Genomic DNA, 23,526 nt, shown 5'->3' with positions numbered 1-23,526 from the left:
GGGCAGGCTGTTTACGTGTCTGCTTCTAGGAAAACTTCAGAAGAGAACAAATCTGTTTCCAAGACCACTCCTGCTTGGGGACATCAAGGAAAACAGCCCCCCAAAATAAAAATCCTGATCTGAAGCGGCAGGTTTCCAGTATTAGGCAAGCTGATCCTGTTTTGAGGTGGCCTCAAACTGCAAGCTGAGTGCTTCCAGATCTACACCTCACCTTCCTCTGCTTGAGGGATATTATACAAATGCAGGGAAAGTTCATTTGATATCAGTAAACCAGTGAAGAAGGAGACACTGACTTCTGGCCATGTGCAACTGCGCTACAGAGCAGAAAAAATACCCTGTTACAAGGAAGCAGCATCATCAGCAGAAGCCTGGCAGTAGCTGGGGCATGCCTACAGAGACAGCACTGCTGGATCCTGCAGCTAACACTGAAAAAAAAACCCTGAAAACTGAAGTCCTCTACTTTGAACGAAGGACACCTCTGTCCCCACTGCTACCCACTCAATCTTGCTGTTTCGCTCAACAGCGCAACAAAGGTCTGAGCTCTCTGCCCTTATTCCTGGTTCATATAAACAGGAATAATACTGGGAAAACAGCAACTGCCCAGGAACAGTAACCATTACGGCATGCTGAAAGAGAAGTGCCGCACCACCTCAGACACTGAAGCACGTTTTATTCAGCTGAGTCCCAAGCAGGAGATAGACTTATGCAGAGCAGCATTGCTGTCTCAAGAGCAGCATATGGAGCCAAGATCCATCGCCGGCTCTATTACTAACGCCCTTCTCGGTTTGGGCAGGTTACTTAACCTCATTCCATGAAATTCAGCAGGGATGCATCTTCTGTTACCCATTTAAAATGCTGAGCAATAACACTTACCTAATCTGCTGAAAGGTTACGGGGCTCAGATACTTAATATCTACAGTGTGTTTTGAAATCTCTAAGGGCTTGATCTTGTGCAGTCAATGGGGCAACAGCAAATGATACGTATCATTACTAGAGAAACAAAAATACCCAAGTTATATGTATTGCAGGGGGTCCTGGACATCAGACACCTTCTCAGAGAAACATCACTTCCCTACATATTGCAGGTATTTGCCCTTCCTGAAAAAAAAGCTACAGACGTCAGTACTGGATCAGAGCACAGAGTGGGTTTTCAGTGATGTAGGAGCACACCAGCAAGCTGCTGTGTAGTTTTACGTTTCTAAATCAATGGAAGCTTTAAGAAACCTGACTCCTCTGACCTGGTGGTCCCTTGTTTGGAAATCTCCAGAAGCATTACAGTGAGCATCGTGGTCTTGCTGAGCTGCAGGAGGATAACTGATTTCAAACTAAAAGAGGGGAGATTTAGATTGGATGTAAGAAAGAAGTTTTTTAAAGTAAGGGAGGTGAGGCACCGGCACAGGTTGCCCGGAGAGGGGGTGGGTGCCCTGTTCCTGGAGCCCACCAGAGCTGGATGGGCTCTGAGCACATGGTGGAGCTTTAGATGTCCCTGTTCAGTGCACGGGAGTGGGACTGGATGACCTTTAAGAATTCCTTCCAACTCAAGCTATTTTATGATTCTATGACTCTAACTGGAAAGGCCCTCCTTGGCTCCTGTCTTTCCCAGGCACAGAGCAGTGGACAAGAACCAAAGAGCTGAAGCTGTTCCACACCCAGCCACTGGTTTACAAACCCTGGGGACACGGTGGCGCTGGGGCAGAGCTGGCTCTTCTGATGCAGAATCACCCTCCCGGAGCACTGCTGCCCAGTGTACTGAGGTGAAATGAAAACCACCTGATAATAACTTGCCATCACATGTTTTTGGGGGAGCTCAGGTGTAAAGTCTGCAGCCAATCAATTTTTTTTTTTTTTTTTAAAGATCAAAACCCAAAGAAAGAGCAAGAAATGTTAAGGAAGGATGAGAAAGTCCAAGTAAGGGAGTAAAACCAGGCTGAGCTGGTTGATTCTGGACAGTGGAATAGCAATGCTGTTTTGGGAAACAACAAATACAGAAACATCTGCCTGTGAGCAAGTCAAGTGCAACGTGACTTCAGAGTGAACAAAAAATGCACTGAGGAGATGTGCAACACCTCTGCTCCTCTGCAAGGGGAAAATACACATTTGGGCATTTTGGGCATTTCCAGCAAAACGGCTCCAGGGCAGAGCTGCAGCAGGCTGAAGGCAGGACTGTGAGGTCAAGGAGAGAGGAGGAAAACAGATGGTAAAAGGATGAAAAGGATAGGGATGTGACATTCTTCCTGGTAAGCAGAAAACAGAGGTAAATACATGCAGTTAGAAACAGCACGCATCCAGAAACAGCAAGGAATTTGCACAGGAAAGGTGAGAGATAAAAAGTGCCAGTGAGCAGAATTCATCCTTGCAGCACCGCCGAATGTTATCAGTGAGATTCCTTCTTTTTCAAGCGAAGGCGGATGTGCACTGCTCAGACCTCACACGCTCCTTAGAAGATACGCTTTCATGTGCTATTTCAGCCTGTAATGATGTCTGTCTCTCTATATTACAGGTTTCAGACAGTCTCATGGAGAAGTAGGTGATTGGAAAAGCTATTAGAAAAGCTGTCACGTCAGGCAGGGCGTTAGCAATCAGCCCTTGGCATCCAGCACGACCGGCTGTCCGCCTCACACAGCACCCACAGCAAAGCACAGCACGGGGTGCAGGCAGGGGCTCGGTGCTGTAGGTCACATGGACTGCAGACAGCTCGGTGGGAATTTATTACATTAAAATGCATGCACGTGGGCGAGGAAACGCAGTATTTAAGCGTGCCTCGAGTGCTGCGAGTTGCATTTACTCAGATACATTTATAAAAACCAGATGCACTGACATGCATTTATGGAGATACACAGGAGGTGTGTGGATATGCATACAGCGAATGCATACAGCGATATTCACCCCGCTGAACTTTTTGTGTCTAAAATTAGAGACTGGTTGCCCTTGTGTAACCACTTGTGCAACCATTAGAGGATGGCCAGCACCCTTGGGGTGATCTATCTGCCCCATCAGGGACACCCGGCTCTGGGGGGTGAATCATGCACCAGCCTTCCCCGCAGCACACTGAGGGGTTCAGACACCCGGCTTCCCTCATGCTCAGTGGGGTTAATCCCAGCTCTGCACACACAGACAGCTGACTACTGCATGATTACGGCTCCCTGACTTTTCATATTAAGTATCCTGTTCTCAACTGCTTATCATCCTAATTAACGATAATTGGTTGTGGCACATGTTTGGGAATGGTCATGAGTTCACCAAGAGGGAAAGTGCAATTACCATAGTTCACTTCTCAGAACAGAGAAATAGTCTGAAAATACTTTTTGCATCTGTTTTGTTGAGAGCCTCATGTACCTCCAAGCTTAAACCCAAAAAAATAAATTGTGGGGGCCAGATGGCAAACACTGACAGAGCTGTAGGTGTCCCTGTTCACTGGAGGGATGTTGGACGAGATGACTATAAAGGTCCCTTCCAACTCAAACGATTCTGTGATTCTATTCTCTGATTCTAGAGACTTGGGTGAAGAGCACATGGCAGTGACTCAGACTGGAGAAGCAGGGAGATGTAGGAATAAGTAAAGCATTGAAGTGAGGTGGAAAAAGGGCGCAATTTTGGAAATGACTGACACATAGAAGGGACTCTGACATGAAAGGGCCATAAGGAGCTGGAAAATGAAGCTCTACACCAGGTACCAAAAGGGACATTGCAAATAATTAACTCTTACTACTGCAGCCTGTCTAAACACATCACGATTCTGAAAGGTAGGGTAAAAAATACTGATGAAGTTCAGAAGTTTTCCATTTAAACCCTTCATTCTTGACCAGGACTAACTACTATTCCATCTTAATTCAGCCCTAGCTTAGAGAAAGGTAAAACCTTGAAAGAGAGCCTGGACTGAGAGACCAAGAGGGAGGCAATTATGCTTTTTTCCTTCCTAAAGTGTAAACTTGTAAACTTTAATAAAAGAATGACTAATATTTCCTGGTGTTGATGCAACTTGCTCATTTAATTTTTATATAGGTGGCATGCGTTTGGGCACTTTGGAAAAGTCCATAAGTTTCAAGATAAATCCACCTCCAGCTGGGACAGCATAAAAGTGTGTGACAAACTGAAGTATTTATGACAAAGGGACTCGACACCTTCAAAGCTTCTCTCAGTCAGCACCAACACACACAAAGATGCCAGCCTGCAATGCTGCCCCGTGTCTTCCCAGAGGGCTGAGGAAGGAAAGCGTGGTGGTTTGGCCTTTCTTCCACACAGGGTGATGCATAGAGGACAGGCACACCCAGGTGTGTTTGGGAGGTCAGAAGCTTACTCAAGAAAATGGCCCTAGCAAGACAAGGCTGTGGAGTTGCAGTTGCTTTCACGTCATCAAAAACTCCCAAAAATTAAGAAAACCAGGCCCAAGGAGCCCAGATGACCTTGAATCGCACTAGACTAACTCCAAGCCTAGAGTTAGGAGGGAAATTGTCCAGAGATATCAATTCCAGTGGGCAGCACAGCTTTACAGGCAAAACTGACCTTGTCTGCTAACTCACTCAGGTTACACAGTGGACATCCAGACCTTTGCTTTCATGGTTACAGAGAAATGCCCTGGAAACCTTCCCCCATATGTCCCACTCCGCTTTTCATTACAACTTTAAAAGCTTCCTGAGGCTTTACCAAAAGCAGTGGCCCGGTTACATCTGTGATGCCCTCAGCTGGCACACAGCAGCAAAGAACCTGACAGGCCTGTGGGGCTGCAAGGCCCATGCTGTAGGCCAATACTTTCTGCAGGCCTCCCCATATTGCCAGTGTCCCACACACTGTGGGACAGCTTTAGCCTGCCTGTCCCTGCTTCCTTGTCCCCAGCAGGTACCACAACACATCAAAGCAGAAGTCAGACCTGCTTCTCAGCCATGCAAATGGATGTGCTCTGACAGACACAGCCTGCAACAAAACAACAAATGGTCGAGCATTTGCCCTATGCATTTCCCAAGGCCCATTTGTGCTTTGTCTTTCCAGGTGAAATGGATAGAGAGTCCTCATCTGGCAAAAAAATTACCACAAACTTTGCATCTGAAGCTGCCTGACTCCTCTGCATCCTCACAGACTCCAGTGGACAAAGCTCGATTGTCCCATTTATTCATTTCATTCTCTCACATCAGATTTTCTCCATCAACTACACCCACGTCATTCCTTTTTTTTTTTAAATTGGGCATGTCATCTGCCTACTCATTTTAGGACCAACTTGGGACAACCATGCCCACAATAGCTGGTTGGAGCTCCATGATCTTTAAAGCCCCTTCCAACCCAAGCCGTTCTATGATTCTATAATTTTATGACATAAGCTATGCACTCCTCTTTTAGATAAGCATAAATGAACCTCTCAAGAAAATACTCTTGCTCTACGGCTCTGAACAATCCTTCAAGAGTCAAAACATCCACTGGACAGGGGAAGAAAGGCAGAAAAAAAAGCAATTGATGCTGAAGAGGTGGGTATGATCCTATTCAGAGGTTCCACTAAGACCGATGTGCAGCAGCTTGGTGACACCATGCTCCTTGGAGGTGAGTGGCAGGGCAGCGCCGGGCTGGGGCCGTCTGGATGCAGACAATGGGGTCCCAGATAAGAAGCTTCCAGCCTGGGGCAGGGGCTCCCCTGAAGTAAATTGCTGCTTTCTCTGCCATGCATCTGCTGGGTGAACCCTGACATTCATCCTGGCTGCTTGCGTCGTGGGCAGTTCCTGTCTGAAGGAGGGAGGCTGGCGACGCACTGGGACCATTTTAAAGCAGCCACTTGGCCGTCGGCGGGAAGACAGTGTGTTAATTGTCGTGTAGAAAGCCTGATCTCATGAGATAAGACTTTGCATGCAGCTCCCAGCCTGGGCGATGCAGAAGGCAGGGGTTTGCTGGGGCCATGTCACTGCTGCCTGCAGTGTGCCCCAGGCACTACAGTGACACGCTCACCATTGTGGATGAGCAAATGTCTGACTGGGAATGGAGTTTTTCCCCTCCACCTGTTCCTCTGATTTTCTAAAAATAGAAATAAAACCCCAATGGAATGAAAAGAGGAAGTCTGGGGTTTAAATTATATGCTGACGTGGTCAATACCTCCCCAAAAGTCAGGCATCTGTTCTGCATAGAAATAACTTTTAATCTACTGTCAGAGGATTAATTATCATCAAATCATGAAGTCTAAGCTGGAAAGGAAAGACCAGGTCACTTAAGCCTCTTCTCCACACAGCAGGCTTTTCTGCCCCGCCATAAATTTCCAGGCTTTCATTCATTAAAAGAAAACACCCCTGGAAGCCACCCGTCCATCTCCAGTGCTGCGCAAACCTGAAATTTCCCTCCTGCAACACAGACAGGCAGGGAAAGAAGAAAATGCCATCTTTGTTGTGCCTCTTTGCCTACTGAACTCTCGCATTCATCAAGACCGAAGTAGAAATAAAATTTGCTTTTATGTGAAGAGTCCTAGCAGTGCAGACTGTGCTTATGGATTTTTCTGGTTAAATAAGGCACCAGCTGCCTCATTAGTCTTGGTGGTGTTTGGGATGGATCATCTTTGCTTAAAGAAGACCCTCCATGTGATGGGCTCAATGTAGATAAAACTCTTGGTAGCAAGCATGGGGAAAGGTGCCATGCAGCTGGTGGCTGTGAGCCCCCTGGCAGCTCTTCTGTACTGTCCCCTGGAGCTCCTTACCCTGCAGTACTCGTCAATGGGCTTCAGCCTTTTCACAGCTACATCTCGGACGTGGCTCCTCCGGAACAGGATCTTACCTAAAGAGGGAACAGAGGATGGGGGTGGTTAGGAACAACGCCTCCACTTTGGATAGCAAGTAGCTGTATGTTTTTACATTATTTTACAAATAATGTAAACAAAATTTGGTTACTGTTCAGTGGTGGTGTTATCCTGGAGCAGACTGATACTAAGTTATGAGCCACTTCCACCATGGTGCTGCTCTGGCATGTTGGGCCAGGGCTCTATCACCACCCCATCGCTGCCCACCCAGCCTCGTCTGCAGCGCTCCCAGCCTTGCACACAGAGCAGCAGCACACAAGGAAAGAGGAGGTTTTGGTGACAGAAATCTTATAAATCTACAGAGAGAAACCAAATAATAAGAAAAACAAACAAGCTCTTTTTTTCTTCTTTAAAGTGAAAAAATAATAACCTCAGTGTCCTTAATGGATGACATTTCTGCAAGTTGGCTAAGATTAAACAAATAGCTGGGTTTTGTGCTAAACTAGTTGTAACAAAGTTTATCAAAATAATCTAGGAGCTGAGTTTCCCCACACACAAGGATGTCATGGAGTTGGTATTTTTTTGGCTTGAAGGGATTTTATCTTCATATCCTTTTTTGGTGGTTTTCTTCCCTTTTTCTTTTGTGCTGTATTGCTTTTAATGTATTGAGACAAGAATAAATTATATGTTATCCTTGTGGTGCAGAAACAGTATCTGCCAGCATTATTTAATCCATGAAACGCCTATGTAAAAAAAAATGCTGGCATATATACCACCTCCTGATCCAAACTTCTTCTGCCAACAGGCAAATGAGATACTAATCCATAGATGGTGGGATAAGAAAATGGGCTAGGAGATGAAATCAGACCCCAAATCTGAATATGTGGCTTTGATTTTGTCATGGTTACAGAAGTTGAGAGGTTAATAACACCATCGCCTTTAACAGACCAGTAACAGAGGCTCTGCACCTTCCCAGACTCTGCCCTTTTTGTTTCCCTTTTCTCCTCCTGGCTACTACTCTGTAAACTGTTAAAGCCTTTTGTCTCAGACAGGAGAAAGTGGCTTATCACAGTTGATTTTGGGATCAAACCCATCAGTCGGTTTGTCCTCTGAAGTAAAGTCATCATTTCAGAGTGCCACCAATCTCTCTGGTTCCATGTGGTTATCTCACCACAAAGCTGGTGCTGAGCCATCCCTGTAGGATGCGATGCCTGGAGGTAACAGAGCACAGAGCACATGGGAAACCTTCAATACATATCCTAGACGTTCATCCACGCTGATGTGATCTAAACAATGGTTGCTACATGTCCATCTCCCTGCACTGCCTGATGTTGGACACACCAAAACCTTTCTGCTTTCTTGCTTCTACCCCCAGTAAATAAGGAGAGCCATCCCTACTTAGAAAACATTTCTTAGTTTCTCCAGGATCACAATGTACTTGCACTGCATAACTGCAGTAAGGCTCTTTTCCTGGGAGGGGGCATGGGGTAACTGCAGAGAACAGACTGCTTTCCTCCTCCAGAAATGCTGCTGTGGGAGATTTTTTGCATTTCTTTGCAACTTTTATAAATATACTGCAAAGAAAAAGAGACATTTTGGAAACATTTGCACTTTTTGGCTTTTCTGTTTTCAGTTCAAGCCACGAGTCAAAAGTAGAACTGGTGACCATATAAAAACATAAGGGAACCAAAGACTTAAACACATTAAAGATCTCCTGCAAATACGACTCAACTTTCCTAAAAAGACAGTTTACAGGGAGGCCCAGTCTTCAAAGTAACATAATAAATGAAAGACTCAGACACAAGAAACAAGATAAATATAATAAAGAACGTTATATTAAACATAGAGTACAAAAAAGACCCTGGGATATGATAAGTCTTCATTCAGTCCTTAAATGGAGATGGAAAATATCAGGATGACTGCGGTGTTCGGGTGAAGCAAAGCCCAGGAGGTGCTTCCATTTTTATCCCTCAGAAAAAAGGGAATATTCACCCTGCTACTGAAAGGTAGAAAAGGCTACATGGGGGCTGTGGGGCAGATCTGTGGCTGCCCAATCCACGGCGTTGAGAACTGAGATCCGGAGAAGACCAAATAGTTCAGATCAGCATTGCCAAAAAAAAAAGCAAGAAGAAAACCAGGATGGTCAGCAAACATATCCTGTTCTGCTGGGGAGCAGGGAGGGACCATGACCACGCAAATACAGGGACGCCTGGGCAAAGAAGCCTCCCTGCTGGGGTATGGGCACATTGCTAAGGAAGGAAGGCTTCCCAAATGCCCAGCTTCTCCCCTTCTCTGGGAAGAAAGGCTGTGCCAACATAAGCTTGGCTGAATCCATCATGACCACCCAGCAGGAAGCACCACAGACCATGTATGAGTTCCTACTGCTCCCTCAAGTTCTCCCATTTCTCCAGGGCTGTATGTTCCTCTATGCTCTCCCAACGGGTGCAGCTGGATGCAGTCCCCTGGTAGGGGTAGGGGAAAGCACTGACTAACAAGGTAGCTAGGACCACCCTGCTAGCAAGATAAAGCAACGAGCAGCAAGCAGAGAGCGGAGCAGCGCTTGTAAGAGCCCCCAGAAAGGAAATCTTGGAGAGGCAGCATGTTGAGCAGCACCGAGGTGAAGCGGGAAGTCCTGCAGTGGCTGTAAATGGGTAATTTCCTTGCAAGGGCGGAGTGCTGTTTTGCATGCTGCTTGGCTTTTCCTCTGGGTAGTTTCCACATCTCTAAGGAAGGAGCCTGATTCTACACTAGTACATCCAGAGCTGCTTCCTCCCTCTGTGACAAACTGAATTTTACTTCAGCTCTTCTAACCCTCCTCAGGCACCACAGCCTGAGGCTCAGGCTCGGCTCAGAAGCTATGGGCTGTAGGACGGCACTGCCTCATGTACCCCTTTCATTCACCCATATGCCAGGCTCAGACCAGGCCAAGGATGAAGGGAACATGTGTACGAAGGACTCAGCAGACAGCAGCACTGGGAAAGAGAGACATGGGGAGAAGTAGGGCTCCAGTCCTGCTGCTAATGCAGGATAACAATATTTATTTTTATCCTTTTTTCTTTAAAGAAAATATTATTCCTAGGAAATTAATGTGGATAAGAGGCAAAGTATCAGGTTTAACATTGTAGGGGACATCTTAAGTCATCCTTCATCTCTCTTTGCATATATAGATGTAGCATTTAATTCCATGACCACACACCTCTTCTCCCACAGGACCCAGTTTCCTGCCATACACACAGGAGGTACACAAAGTGGGAAGAAGAAAGCTGTCCCAGAGACTGCCTTTCTGGCAGTGCTGATTCTGCAAGCTTGAAAGTATCCTCTAAACATCGCTTCATTTCTGCAAAACCTCATACTTGAAACAGCATAGATTTTAACAGGTGCCATGGACTCCAAGAATAAACAGGCTCGAAAGCATCCCACCACTTGGGTCCCCTCGTTAGCCTACAAGCCTGTGCTGAGCACACCGAAGGGTGAATACTCCAACACCTTTCAAGATGGATGGACCTAAGGACACTGGCTGTGTCAGGCAAGGCCAGTCTCTCTGTCAGACGTTAGGAAGAGCTCAAAAACAATGTAAAAGGGGCGACGGACAAATGCACGTTCACATTTAATCTTTTACCTCAAGCACAGTCATTGCACTTCAGAGGGCTCTAAGTGAAGCAAATCATATGATAAATACTCAACAATGTACAGCCCGAGTACAAATAGGTATGTTAAAAATACTATAACATCTCATCTGATTTATGTTTATAAAGACATCTGCTGCTTCCAACTATAGAAACTACAGCTGTGGAGGCTCCATTAGTCAGCTGTCTCCTAAAAGTAGGAAAGGGCTCTTGTTTCTGCCTCTTGATGTTTCTGTTACTGGGCTGTTGGTTCTCTCCTCTTTTTACCCAAGAACCAGAGAAGTACCAGGTCTGTATACAAATTGCCAAGCAATGTGCTCAACTTACGATCGAATTCGTAGAGAGTCTGCTTACAAGGTGCAGTTACAGCTTCTCCTTTTGGGCTAAGCAGCCTCCCCCCACGTAACTAACACCATTTAGTGGCTAAAGTATTTTTATGAAGGCTTCTACTCCTTATGCATAGCTGTTCTTACTTTTATACTATGAAGAAGTGTAAATTGGATATAACTCCTCAACCTGTTTACACTGTGAAATCCACTCCAGAATCCCACAAGAAAACTCCCAGGCACCTGTCATGCAATATAACTCCCAAACGGTGCATTTAAATATGCACCACCACCTTGCAATGTAAAACATATAACTCAGCAACACAAGACTATGGGATAGAAGAACAACTTTATGTTTCTCATGGATATACGTGTGACCGTCAACCAGATGGCAATCTGACAATGGCCAAAATAGAGGTGTGTTCCTTATAAAATAATGTCTCGCTTTCACATGGGGATCCCAGTTTCCATGGATTGTTTCATCCATGATTTCCTGGATTCAGGGAGCCAGTGCCAGGGTCCTAATACTGATGGCATTTGCTCCTGACAAAGAAAGGGGAGGGAAATGATTCATGCTGTTTCCACTGGTGGGAGGGGGAAGGACTTAAGTCGAAACTCGTGACAGAGTCAGAACTGCTGGCTGAACGTGGCTGCCGAAGGGCCTCAGTTGATAAAGGCTTTGCTAATCAGCAGAAATTACTATGGAAGGTGACAAGAGGTGATGGAGACAGATGGGGCTGCCAGGAAAGCCAACACAAGCAATAACAACATTGCTCTGAGATATGGGGCGGACAGAGGGTGTCCTTCTGTACTCGGATCCTGCTTTTAATGTGCAAAAGATGTAATGTTAAAGAAAAGCACTGAAAAGAAATAAAGCATGGGAAATAACATGACTTGACTATAATATCACTAGGAAGAAAAATATTCCTCCATTAGAACTGATAGCAGAAAATGTGAATAATTACAAGGTGAAAGCAAAGACAGGCAAGAGACCAGGTTGACTGCCCACTAGCAAAGAGTTCCTACCTCTGAACCTGGCTGCTTTCCACTGACTGCAGGGTCAGCTACTTATCCTCCTGGGGTAACACTGCCAGCTCTAGAGCAGCTTAGCCAGTACAGACTATGGGAATTCAAGCACTTAGCACAGCTGGAAGAAGGATAAGAGCCACAAACACTGATGCTGAAATTCAGGAGTGACAGATGGGGGCCACAGGGTGCAAATCTCAAGCTAACAGCTCTGTTACTGTTCGTACAGAGTTCTGCATAAGCCAAGAGCTACTCCGTGTCGCTCCATGCCCTGCTGCTATCACCCAAACAACCTGCTGCTTCTGTTCAGTCTCCTCTTCAGTTGCCCCAGCTGCAAATCTCCCACTGCTCTAAAGCAAGGTAGGAATCATGGTGCAGGAAAACAGTACAGCATTTGGTCTGGGATGGGCAGGCAAAAGTGCTATGAAATTCTCCTTTCTATTTTCTTCCAGTGGGATTGGCTTCCTGTACATTGATCTGTACATACCAGACACCACAGGGACCCACCACCTTATTTACAGCAAAGTGCCAGAGTACAATGAAGTAAAGCAACTACTTCACACAAGACGATCTCAAAGCACAAAACCCCAGATCACTTGAAACTGAACCTCCCAGTGTGGGAATGGTTGCAGAGTGCTGGAGTGCGAGTGAAGCCTTCAGCTTCTGCGGTGAAATTTCTGCCCCCTTGAACTGCGCAACTCAGATTCTCCAACATGGAAAGTGAACTCTTCTGTAATTACTGGTTGCAACTGTCAGATTAGAATGCAAAGAGTTTACTGCTTTGAATTGTAGAAAGCAGTTTGTCAGAGAAGAGAAGGAGAATGGTATTTACACTTGCAGCCAGCAATCACTGGGAATTCCCTCACCTGGAGGAACCCACTGGAGGGCAAGTTAGGGTCCCACAGAGATGAGGAGCCAAAAGAAGGTCACATTTTCAAAACATGAGAAACACTACCTAAGGAAACAGGCAGGGTTTCGTCGCACAGAGGATGCAGAAGTATCCCCTTCTTTGCATACAAGCTTTGCTACGCCATGAGCAAAAGGCACAGGAGAACAGGAAAGCTTATGCAGATCCAAACAGTCATGTCTCTTGCATATGTGGACTTCTTCCCTAAGGTAGGAACCTGAATGCTTAGACACTGACTGCATCCTCTGTTTCTTTGAACATTCTATAAAAGATCCATGTCTAAATCTTCAGGACCAATTCATCTAACATATGGAAACATGAAGGCTTAATTATCACTCAAGTTATCAAGACTTTATGGCAAATAAATGAGTAAAACATCAACCACCACATCTCACCACTTGTGCTGGAACACTTGGCTTATCTTCTGTATCAGCTGACACCAGTCGCCTGCTTTCACCCAGGTAGTTAGTGGCTCCTAACCTGTGATCTCCAAATCACCAGTGGTCCACAGGCAGTCCGCATGGATCACTGTTCATTGGTACAACAAGTTTGAGAACCAGCAGCCCCTGTTTTGTTCTGCGTGTTTGCTGGTCAACATGCTCATATCATCTGAGCTAATCCACCTCCTGCCCCGCAGAGTGGAAAAATGAGTGTCAAATGCATCTGTACAACTTTTCTCAGCCAAAATTTTATCTTCCTGAAGAGCTGGACTACACCCCTGTTGCTACACCAACTCTTCATCTGCTCTTTAAGAAAACACGCTAGGTAGCATCTGGCTCACTGGGGTCTGATGAAGTCAACAGGCTTCATCTGCTGACACTGGTTGTACCATGGAAGGACCATATGGTCCCTGCTCAACCTTTTAAAGCACTGGCCTTAATGACCTGAGCCTGTTAAAACATTTCCCCTGTCTTATAAGCTCTTATGAGATTTGCCATCAATGCAAGTGTTGGTGTGACACCTGGCCAGAGATATTGGACCAGCGCCAGCCTCACCGACAGAGCGTCTCTCATACGTCCACTGGGGTTGGAGACCTTGCAGCAAGGTCACTGCAGGGAGGTGGGTTTGCACCGCACCCTTGCCAAACTACACTGGAAAAGCATAGTAAGGTCTTAGCCACATCCTTTGGCGTGACTGGCAATAACACTGCTTGGGAGACTCCACCCTTACGCCGGTTGGAGCTGCGAATAAAATAATATTTGCACTCACACCACGTAGATCAAAGGCTTTCATTATTATGATTAGGAGGTAGGTCTTGCAATAACTTGGTGCTATGGCATATGCTCCTATAGGAATGCTGCAGGTAGAAATTGAGGGGTAGGGAAACAAAGATGACTTCACAAGATCACAACATGAGTGCACACTAATGACAGCAATAAAGCCGGTCCCTAGATCCCTCTGCTACAGAGAGATGTAGAAGGAAACTACATCTAAGTTAGCATTCATGGCCAGAAAATCCATCTTAAACATTTATTCTAATGAAAAACAAATCCTCAATCTGCCACAAAAGTGGCAAAATTCTCTCCTATGGAAGACCTCAATTAAGTCAGCTGCCAGGTACACACGTACCACATTACAGGAGGCGAAATCCAGCACTCAGATTGGCAGGGACACTGCTCCTCAGAGCAGTTGTGGTATTTGGAAGGCACCAATTAACACAGGAATTAAACAAACAAACAGCTTGGCGGCAAACATAACTAGGTGCCTGTGCTTGTCAGAGGCTGGAAATCAACAGCTAGGGTTTCAGAGAGCAGTATTCAGAAACAAACTTCCCTGTGCTTCGAAAACAGAGCACTGTTCTTTATTTCCAAATGGAAGTGCTCTCCCAGAGTCCTTCAAGCTAAAACTTGGACCAGTTTTAAGCCAAATTTTCAGCAGGCTAAGACACGGAAGCAAAGCACTGAACAACAACCAGACCACAGCTGGCCAGCCTGAGACGGGAAGCTCATCTGCAGGCGATGCCACCATCTCAAGGGCATCATTCTCTGGTTCCAGACTTTTTAATCTTTTTAATGTGTCTTATTTTTTGGTGCCACTAAGTCAATCTAATGCGGGAACTTCTTCTCTGCCTGCTCCTATCCCTGATAAAGCTGTTGTTGATTTCAAAAGTACACGGGGATGTTTGATGCTGACAGTATACAGACAAGAGAAGGGCATTTTGACTTCCAGCCCACATCTGGGGTCTGATCATGCCTACCCCTCTCTGTGCTGACTCTGAAGGCTCTTTCCCTACCTCCCCTGTGCTCACAGCACAATGACCGGCCTCTGTCACACGCAGCTCTCCCAGACGGGAGCATTTCAGCCATTTCCAGCTCATGCCATTGAACACAAAATACACTCATGCTCAACTCAGCACCGGCACTGCCTGCTAAAACTGTTTGAGAGACGAGACTCATTTGCTGAAAAATCAAGCCCTTCTTCCAGATTCCTCCACAAGCAAGTAAATTTACAGCTTACATATGCGAGAGCATCTCAGAAAGACAGAGCTGCTGTCCTAGACAGAACATCCCCTGGGTCCTGCAAAGAGCCTGCATCTGAACCCGGGAGAAAACAGCGCTGTCAGGTACCAGCAGCTTCCCCCATTGAAAGCTGCAGAATAAAAAGCCCCTTTCAGGGATTAATGCTCTCACCAATTACTTGCCCCCTGAAAGGAAATGTGCCCTCAGTCGAGGTGACAGCAGGACCCTATGCACGCTTTCATTTCCCTTTCATGGTTAATATGTCCCTTTCACTGCCCAGAGAAAAGAAAAAAAAGGCAGACTGTAAACTAATGTTTTGTTATTTTTTATTTTTAATAAGGATCACTGGGCCAGCAGCATGAAAACATAAAAATAACCCCAAATTCATTGCAAAATTAAAGAAAAAACAGTAAAATGAATAGGCACAGAAATCTGAATTAGGAATGTGATCTGATAATTACCCTTTCGGGCCCTGATTAATTGCATTTGAAGCCAAGGAGACACGGAGCAGCCAAACGGGACTGACTACTAACAAAATACACATGACCAAACAAACTGGTCTTTCTCCCTCTGTGCCACCACACCGGAATGGCAGCTCCCCAAGTGCTGTTTGCCTTTGTGTCCTGGTGTGCAGTGCTATGCAGGTCTGGCCAGAGTTATAAAGTCCCACTATTGGGTACCTTGGATAACCCCGCTGGGGTGGTCCAGCCTGCAGACTTGTGGTCTCCAAGAACCGGGTCGAGAATGGACAGATGCCATCTCCTCCATTTCTAGATGGAGAATAACCTTCCATGTGTCTAGCTGCTACAGTTCAAGACAGCAGTTTCGCCAGTTGTTACCACACACCGACAAAGGACAGAAGATTTAATCCACTCTGCTGTAGGGATGCAAGAGTGTCGTATTTGGTTGGGTCAAGGATCTATCTGTAATCCTGCTCCCTGCCTACAAGAGTGGTCAGAAAAAAAAACAAGGAAGAAATTTGAAGAACAGGATGCATGCAATAGGATCTATCTCCTGGCACATACTCCCCATTCCTGCACATCAGGTGTCAGTTTTTTTCTGATTTAAAAATTGTTTATAATAACCACTGTTGAATCCATCCTACAAAAATTGCATTAGTGCTTTTTTGAACTCACAGATGGTGCATTCTCTACGGAGATCTCTAGAAACAAATTTCATAATTTAATCATACGGCATGTAATTACATACTCCCTTTTCACTTTAAGCTTGCTTTCCAAATTTCAGAGGCTGTAACTGTTTTTTGCATTCTGAGAATCAAAAATAATCATGTCCTTGTCATTTTCTCAAATCCTTCATGATTCCACAAAATTCTGTGCTTCCCAACCAACCCTTCTGTTCCAGACTAAAGAGTTCTCATCTATTTATTCTCCTCATGCAGAAGATAATTCACCTCTCTAATCCCCTCTGTCATCCTTCTCAGCACCTTATTACACCTTTCTTGAGAGGCAACACATAGCGTTCATGATGTGGGGAAATAATGGATTTCCACTGTTGAAGCTCTGTGTTTTGTTTTCCATTCTCTAATTCCTCTGAAAGCCACATTTGGCCTTCTGACTGCTGCTGACTACTGAGCTGCAGCTTTTGCAGAAACATCCTCAAACCTACTGAAACCTCATAGTTGGATTGCAACAAATCTTTTTTTCCCTCCGTTGCACGGCTTTGTACTTACCAGCACCGAATCGTGTTTCTGCCATCAGATCCTCCTTCAGCTTTTTGCAGTCAGCTCCAAATTTGAATACCCTCAATAATTTTGTGACTAGCTAAGTTAGTTGTAACACTAACATCCCCTTTTGCAGATCCTGGGTTTAATAACAATGATCCCAGAACAGCTCCTTCAAGAATCTTTGCTGGTAAAAACAAGTTTCTTTTTGGATATGAAGTTTTAAGGTCTTCATCCCAAGAGAATGCATCATTTTAAACTGTGGGCTCATTTGGACATATTGGCTTTCAATTGTCCATTTTAAAAACTTTCCTGTAATATTTTAATTTCAAGTGTCAGAAACGAAGGATTGTTGTTAATGTCCACAACCATCAAAGCATCCAGCCTTAAACAGAGGCTCTCATCTGGCAGAAAACAAGCTTACAGCCTATGTCAGTCATACATCAAATAACAAGAAAGGCTGTTAATATAATTATCTTCTTATTGCTATTTTGGGAGGCACAGTAGGTTTTGATGGAGCTTGCAGTAACAGGATCTCTTACGCCATGATTTACGAGCACGTCTGTCTTGAACAATTTTCCACATGGGAAATTAATCACATTCAGCCTAATGGGAGGGAAAATATCCCTTTGCAGTTTCAATTGGATTTGCCATGGTCAATTAGACATGGGATTCTCCTTTATCCTTAGTTATAATCCGAGGTGTAGTGCTGTCATCCAAAATTTGCTGTTAGACTTTGAAGATGGAGATAATTCATTAATTAGTGATACTTATACAGAATGCCCATTGGCCCACAATGAGGTAAGGCAAATATACCAACATGGCATGGCCCAAAAATTGGACTGTAGCATATGTCAGGTATTGTACATAGTTATTTCAGAAACTACATCCCAGTAAATTTCAATTATAGATTTTGTATAGTCCAGTGCCGTTACTTCTCTGGTAGAGAAATATTCAGCCCAGATTCCAGAAGCAGGCAACACATCTCCCCCATCTCCCTACACAGACCACCCAGAGCCAGGCCAAGATGAAACAACTGATCTGCCTTTCTAGCCTGCAACCACTGTCAAAGCCCAAGCCATTTCATGGCCCCACATTCTGATTTGAAGGTTCAAAACAAGTTCCTGGGTCGTGCAACCACTTAAAACATTCATGGTCCTCCCTATGACTCGTATCACAGTGGTACAGCTAAGGCAATAGGTCTCACCTGTGAAATCACAACTTGAGTTGGTACAGGAGTGCCTGGCCTCTTAACATGAGAGGCCTCTGCTGATGTGACTGGATGCTGAATGTGACTAAACACTAGGGCCACACTGCAGTTCCGAATTATACGTGACAGGGTATTAACAACAACTCAAGGACTCACAGATCTTGTTCAAGTATATGAGGCAGATTCTGTTTTCAGTTTCAGTAGAAAAAGGGCAAGAAAAAGAGAACCAGAAAGGGTGAGGGAAAAAAAAAGACAGAAAATTAACACTTAATTAACTGGCACCAAGTTTACCTGACTGCAGTCAAACTCCTGCAAGGGACCACAAGGAACTGCATATGAGGTCCTCCATGTGCCCGGCCAATGACAAATCTGGAGGCTGGCTGTTCTCAGTTCTCTACAAGGACTCAAGTCTAAACTATCCAGAAATTGTGGCTGACTTTCTCTAGGATCTTTACTCAGATCATTTGCAAAAGGAATTTTAATCCCTTCCTCTTTTCTGCAGGATGCAGAGCGAATGTCTTGGTGCCGATTCATCTCTACTGCATATCTCTGAGAAACAGTTCAGCTTGGAAAACCCCAATTCTGTTTTCAGTTCCAGTGGAAAAGAGGTGAGCAAAAGGGAACCAGAAAGAGTGAGGGAAAAGAAGACAGAAAATTAACACTCAATTAACTGGCACCACAGATAAAGAAGGTGTTTCCAGGTAACAGGAAAGGATGCCAACAAGATGTGTGTCTCCCTTGACTTTGCCATTAAGAAGCAGAACAAAGTTACTCAATGTTCCTTTAAGGCTGAAAGACTAAAGGAAAACACCACGGCTTAACGTAAAAAGAAGTAATCGTATGACTGGAAACTATGAGTGCCCCTAGCCAAGCACCCAAAGGAACTGAGTAATGTTCATTAGTCAGTAACTTTATTGGTACTTGGGACTTTCAACTGCTGAACACGATTTAGACTGAAAAGATATTCTGGGGTATGCTACTCTATTTATGTTTGGATAGAATTCAGCCTCACCCCACGTAACATTTTTCCATGGCAATTTGGGAAGAAAAAGCCCTCACATTTTTCCTGGGCAGGATGGAAGCAGGTCCCTTCTCAGGATCAGCACAGTGGAAAGGGAGAGGGGAAATGTCACATCCCACCAGTGGTGTGAGGGCAGAGGGAACAGGGTGGAGAGGAGCAGGCCTTCTGCAAGGAGCCTGAAGATGTTTTCCAAAATATTTATTCCCAGAGCAGAACCCACCATCCCAGACACTGTACAAATACAGCCTAACATTAGCTCATCCACAATCGTAATGGTCAGTTCTGCTGTGGCTTTTGAACAATAAATCTGCCTTTGCACACACTTCAGTAATGGTCAGTTCCAATGACTTTGCACTCCAAGGTGAGCTGACATGATGAGGAAGGGACGTGGTGATGAGCTGATGAGCTGTGGACAAAGGACTCTGTGCTGTGAGCCTCAGCTCTGCTTGCAGACTTGATCCAGAGCACGGGGGATTAAAAGGACTCTTCCTTTCATTACTGAGGGTGCATCAAGCTTTAGCTTATGCATCCATCTTGAAAATTTCGTAAGTATGCATTTTCCAGCACAGTCTCCTTATTTTACCTCCTCTTCAAGGAGAGCCATTTGAATCCCAAGCAGATCCTTAAATCACTCTGAGTTAATACACAGATCTTCTTTCAAGTACCTCCTTTTTCATGTTATTTACCCAGAAAAAGTACCAGGCAACTCTTTTTCACAGGTACTTCTTTGTGGTTCAGCAATGTTTTTTGATTTTTCTATCAATGACACTGTTTTCCACACAGTTTAGCTCACAATTTCTCAATTTATGTTCATGTGCCAAGAGGACAAGAGAGGCACATTTCAGCTATTGCTTTAGATTTTAATTATATAACCGTTACTTGAAAAAGAGGGCTGTTTTGAAAATACACACAATACAAAGAATCTAATTTACTTCTAATATTTTGAAGGCATACAGAGCATTACCTTTAAGGACACAATGACCATTCCCCTACATTTAACTGTTCAGACAGCTCAGCTGCCTGGGAGTGATTCAGGAGGTTCAATCCTGAGTCACTCCAACAAGTCACAGAATTGTAGAAACACTAAGGTTGGAAAAGACCTCTAAGATCATCTAGTCCAACTGTACGCCTACTACCAATGTTGCCCACTGAATCATGCCCCAAGGTACATCTACACATTACTGGAACACCTCCAGGGGACAGCGAACCCACAGCCACCCTGGGCAGCCTGTTCCTGTGCCTCACCACTCTTTCAGAGAATAAGTTTTTCCTAAGACCCAACCTGAACCTCCCCTGGTGCAACTTGAGGCCATTCCCTTTTGTCCTTTCACTGCTACTGGGAGAAGAGGCGACCCCCACCTTGTCACAACCTCCTTTCAGGGAGTTGTAAGCAGCTGACTGCTTTAGATCATCTCATAATGCCCAGGAAACCTACGTTGGTAACAAATACACAGCTCCTGAAATTCCCTGAGGAATCACAGGCATCAAAAAAAGCTGCAAATACTGGCCCTTTAGAGGCATCGCAGTAGAGGAACACTGCAGAATAGGAAGTGCACATTTCCAAATGAAAAAGGTATTATGAGAGCTGAGTCTGGCCCCAGCAGCAGTATGAATGCAAAGCAAATTAAACTGACTGACATCAGAGATGATGTCTCATTGCCGGGAGTGGGAACACAGCTCAGATCACATGCAGATTAGGAACATATGCAGCATCTGTGATCCTGCGGCAGATATCAGCCAGCTTCAGGCCACTGAGGAGAGGAGAAATGAGAGGAGCCTGGTGGGGACAGCCCCTCACCAGCACTGAGAGGCACCCAAAGGACTTTGGAAAAGGACACAAGCACCCACACTGGGTATTCTGCAGCATCACAAGGCCCTGCATGTGGTCATGGGGGTGATGAAGCTGAGAGAAGCTGTGCTCCTGTGCTGGAAAGAAGCAATGTGCAAGAATGACAGAAGCAAGAGACAGAAGTTAATGGGACTGAAAAGGGTTATCTACCCTTCCCACAGAACGACTAGTAAATACAGACTTTCCTGCAAGCATACTGATGCTCTTGACACTTGGGACAATTGTTTTCTTTCCACTGTATTAAAATAGCTAACCAATTTGAAACAAAAGTCAAATTTCCAAATACACAAACGCAGCAGGAACACACTGACACTTCAGAAAAAAGGAGCAGGGGTCAGATGACACTCGGGCTCTTCTGAAAATTTCCTGCTGGAGTCTTTCACTCTGTAAAATTATCCTGGAGTAATTCAGACACTCCAGGTGGTAAAGCCAGCTGCTTCCCTAGGTCAGCCTGGGACCTGCTCCTGTGATCCTTCACTTGCCTGCCAATAGCATGGGTAGGAGGCTTTCACTAGCTTCCTCAACATCTATAGCCTAGAAAAAGTCGAGATTGTGTTCCCCATATGCCAATGGGAGGTTCCTACACCCTGCCTGTACCAGCCTCTGTTTGCATGAGGCTGTGTTTCTGAGCCTGATGCAGGATAAAAAGTGGGTGGTTCACTCTGCCATACATCCAGCCCTGTACCTATGCACTTTTACTGTGGTCCCAACATCACAAGGAACTGTGCCTCCAGCAGCCTCCTGTAAAGCAACAGCTACTGCTGGAAAACAGCTGGGACTGCGGTCCCCTGGTCCCCTTCATGCTGTCCTGCGAAAGCCATGCTGTGTCTCCATGCCAGCCCACAGCCCTTTGATGCCCAGGTTTAGATCTGTCCTTGACACCCTCTTGTCCTCCAAGGATGAAGCAGTGAACCTTCCTCTCTTACATGCCCTTCTACACAAGGCAAGCAGCCAAGAACATTCTTCTCCTTCACAAAGAAATCAATTCACCATAATGTAGTAATTTAACTCTCCAATAATTAAAAAGTCTAAGCGCAAACTTGCACTTCCACACGTTTACTCAGACAGAAGGAAAACCAATAAAAACACCATATAGCCATCACCAGAACCACCCCCGTGAAAGCCCTAATTCCCTATCCTGCTTTAATTAAAAGCAGATGAATAGCAGCCTAGAAACTTTTAAGAGAAATACAGCCAATCTATAGGTTTATGAGAATAAAACAGGAAGAGTGAAACAAACACAAAAATCCTGCCAATATTAGAGCTTACCAGAGGATTACAGCATCTCACCTGTCTTTTCAGGAGAAGTAGGGAATGGACAGGGCAAAGCTGCATGGAGTGAGCATCGCTCACAGGAGAGGGTGGTAGGAGCAGAACACGGCTCTCAGGACACCAGCCCCATCAGCACAGCTCATCTTCTTGGCTTCCCAAGTAATGTTCCTAAAGCTGACACTGCAGAACCAAAGATCTGGTCTAATTGTGAAAGAAAGGGGCCCAGGGGGAGAAAATCCTGTCAGATGATGAGTATAGCTGACCTCTGGTGGAATGAGAACGACTCGATGAGGCTAATCCATAGGAGTGAAGTATTTATCACTGCTGTTAGAGCAACAGACCACCCTGCTCCACGGGACATCTGCAGACAGATGCAAACACGGCAGCTTGTAAGCATGGCGATAAAGGCACCATTTTGTCATAGGTAATTGCAGAAGGGTTTTACTGCTGCAGTATTTGAGTGCTATGTGATGATTTATTCTTTTAACACCATGGGGTGGAAATTCTCACTTGCCTCTTTTTTTGCCCCAAAAGTTAGCGCAGTGAGACCAAGCTAGATCCAGACCTACTATATCCCACCCCAGATCTTCTATTTCCACCTTGAAAAACACCTGCGGCAGTGGGAAAAACTGGAGATGAGTGGTGGGCAGGATTACTGATCAACCTTGGGATAGCTGATGCTTTCCAAGATCACACCCTATGGATGAGAGATGGAGAGAACTGAATCCGAGCCCCTGCATGGGCTCCAGCCGTCTCCAAGCTCCCAGCATCAGCCTGCACATGGTGGGGAAGTCATCCCGGGGGCTTCATGGGAGCAGCATCTCCACACGCCCAACATGCACGCACGGAATGAACCCAAATCGATTGTTTTTCCACTTGGGCGAGAGAAAATTAAAACCTTGCGAAAGCTGCTTTGCTTCAGCAGGAAAGCAAATTGGCTTTGCATAGCTTTACTCCATCTTAGCCTTCTTATCAGTTTGATTTCATTCTTAAGTCTTTTTAAAACCTAGTGTCATATAATCTGGCCGCCCCAGCGATGGGCTTTATATAGAAAAACACAGGGAAAGGCTTTTCAAAAGCACTCAGACCCGCTGTAACCGCTCCTGCTGAAGTCAACAGTAAATCCAACGATACTGCTGGGAGCAGGGGTCAAGGCTGAGCAGGCTTGGCAGTACAGAAACTTATGGGTGGGATTTGCAATCTCTTCAAAAATGATTACTAATAACAAAGTATATTAAAAATAAAGAGCTGAGCTGTGACCCTGAGAATATTTACATATGTGCCTATCTTGCAGCTTGACAGTAATTATGAGGGGGCTGATTTCTCTAATGTAAGCCAGGAATAAGGGTCCAGATGCTTGTGAAAAACCTTGGCTCACACAGGAGTCAGCTACAGCAATTCTGATGAAGGTGCTTGAGCACTGCAGAGCTGCTGCTGCACACACAC

The 23,526-nt window shown here is 45.2% G+C and overlaps 1 protein-coding gene across 4 annotated transcripts in view; it reads right to left on the bottom strand.

Moving 5' to 3' along the window:
• SH3PXD2A (SH3 and PX domains 2A) overlaps nucleotides 1–23,526 on the bottom strand; it is a 232,194-nt gene that overhangs the window by 129,182 nt on the left and 79,486 nt on the right. For all 4 annotated transcript variants that reach the window (XM_021399630.1, XM_021399629.1, XM_021399631.1 and 1 more), the window contains exon 4: nucleotides 6,665–6,741. In XM_021399630.1, the coding sequence (XP_021255305.1) occupies nucleotides 6,665–6,741 (77 nt within the window). The remainder of the gene's footprint in view (nucleotides 1–6,664; nucleotides 6,742–23,526) is intronic.

The sequence above is a fragment of the Numida meleagris genome, chromosome 5 (assembly GCF_002078875.1).
Source record: "Numida meleagris isolate 19003 breed g44 Domestic line chromosome 5, NumMel1.0, whole genome shotgun sequence".
NCBI classification, from domain to species: domain Eukaryota; kingdom Metazoa; phylum Chordata; class Aves; order Galliformes; family Numididae; genus Numida; species Numida meleagris.
The sequence above is the reverse complement of the archived record's forward strand: the minus strand, read 5'-3'. Positions and strand labels throughout refer to the sequence as shown.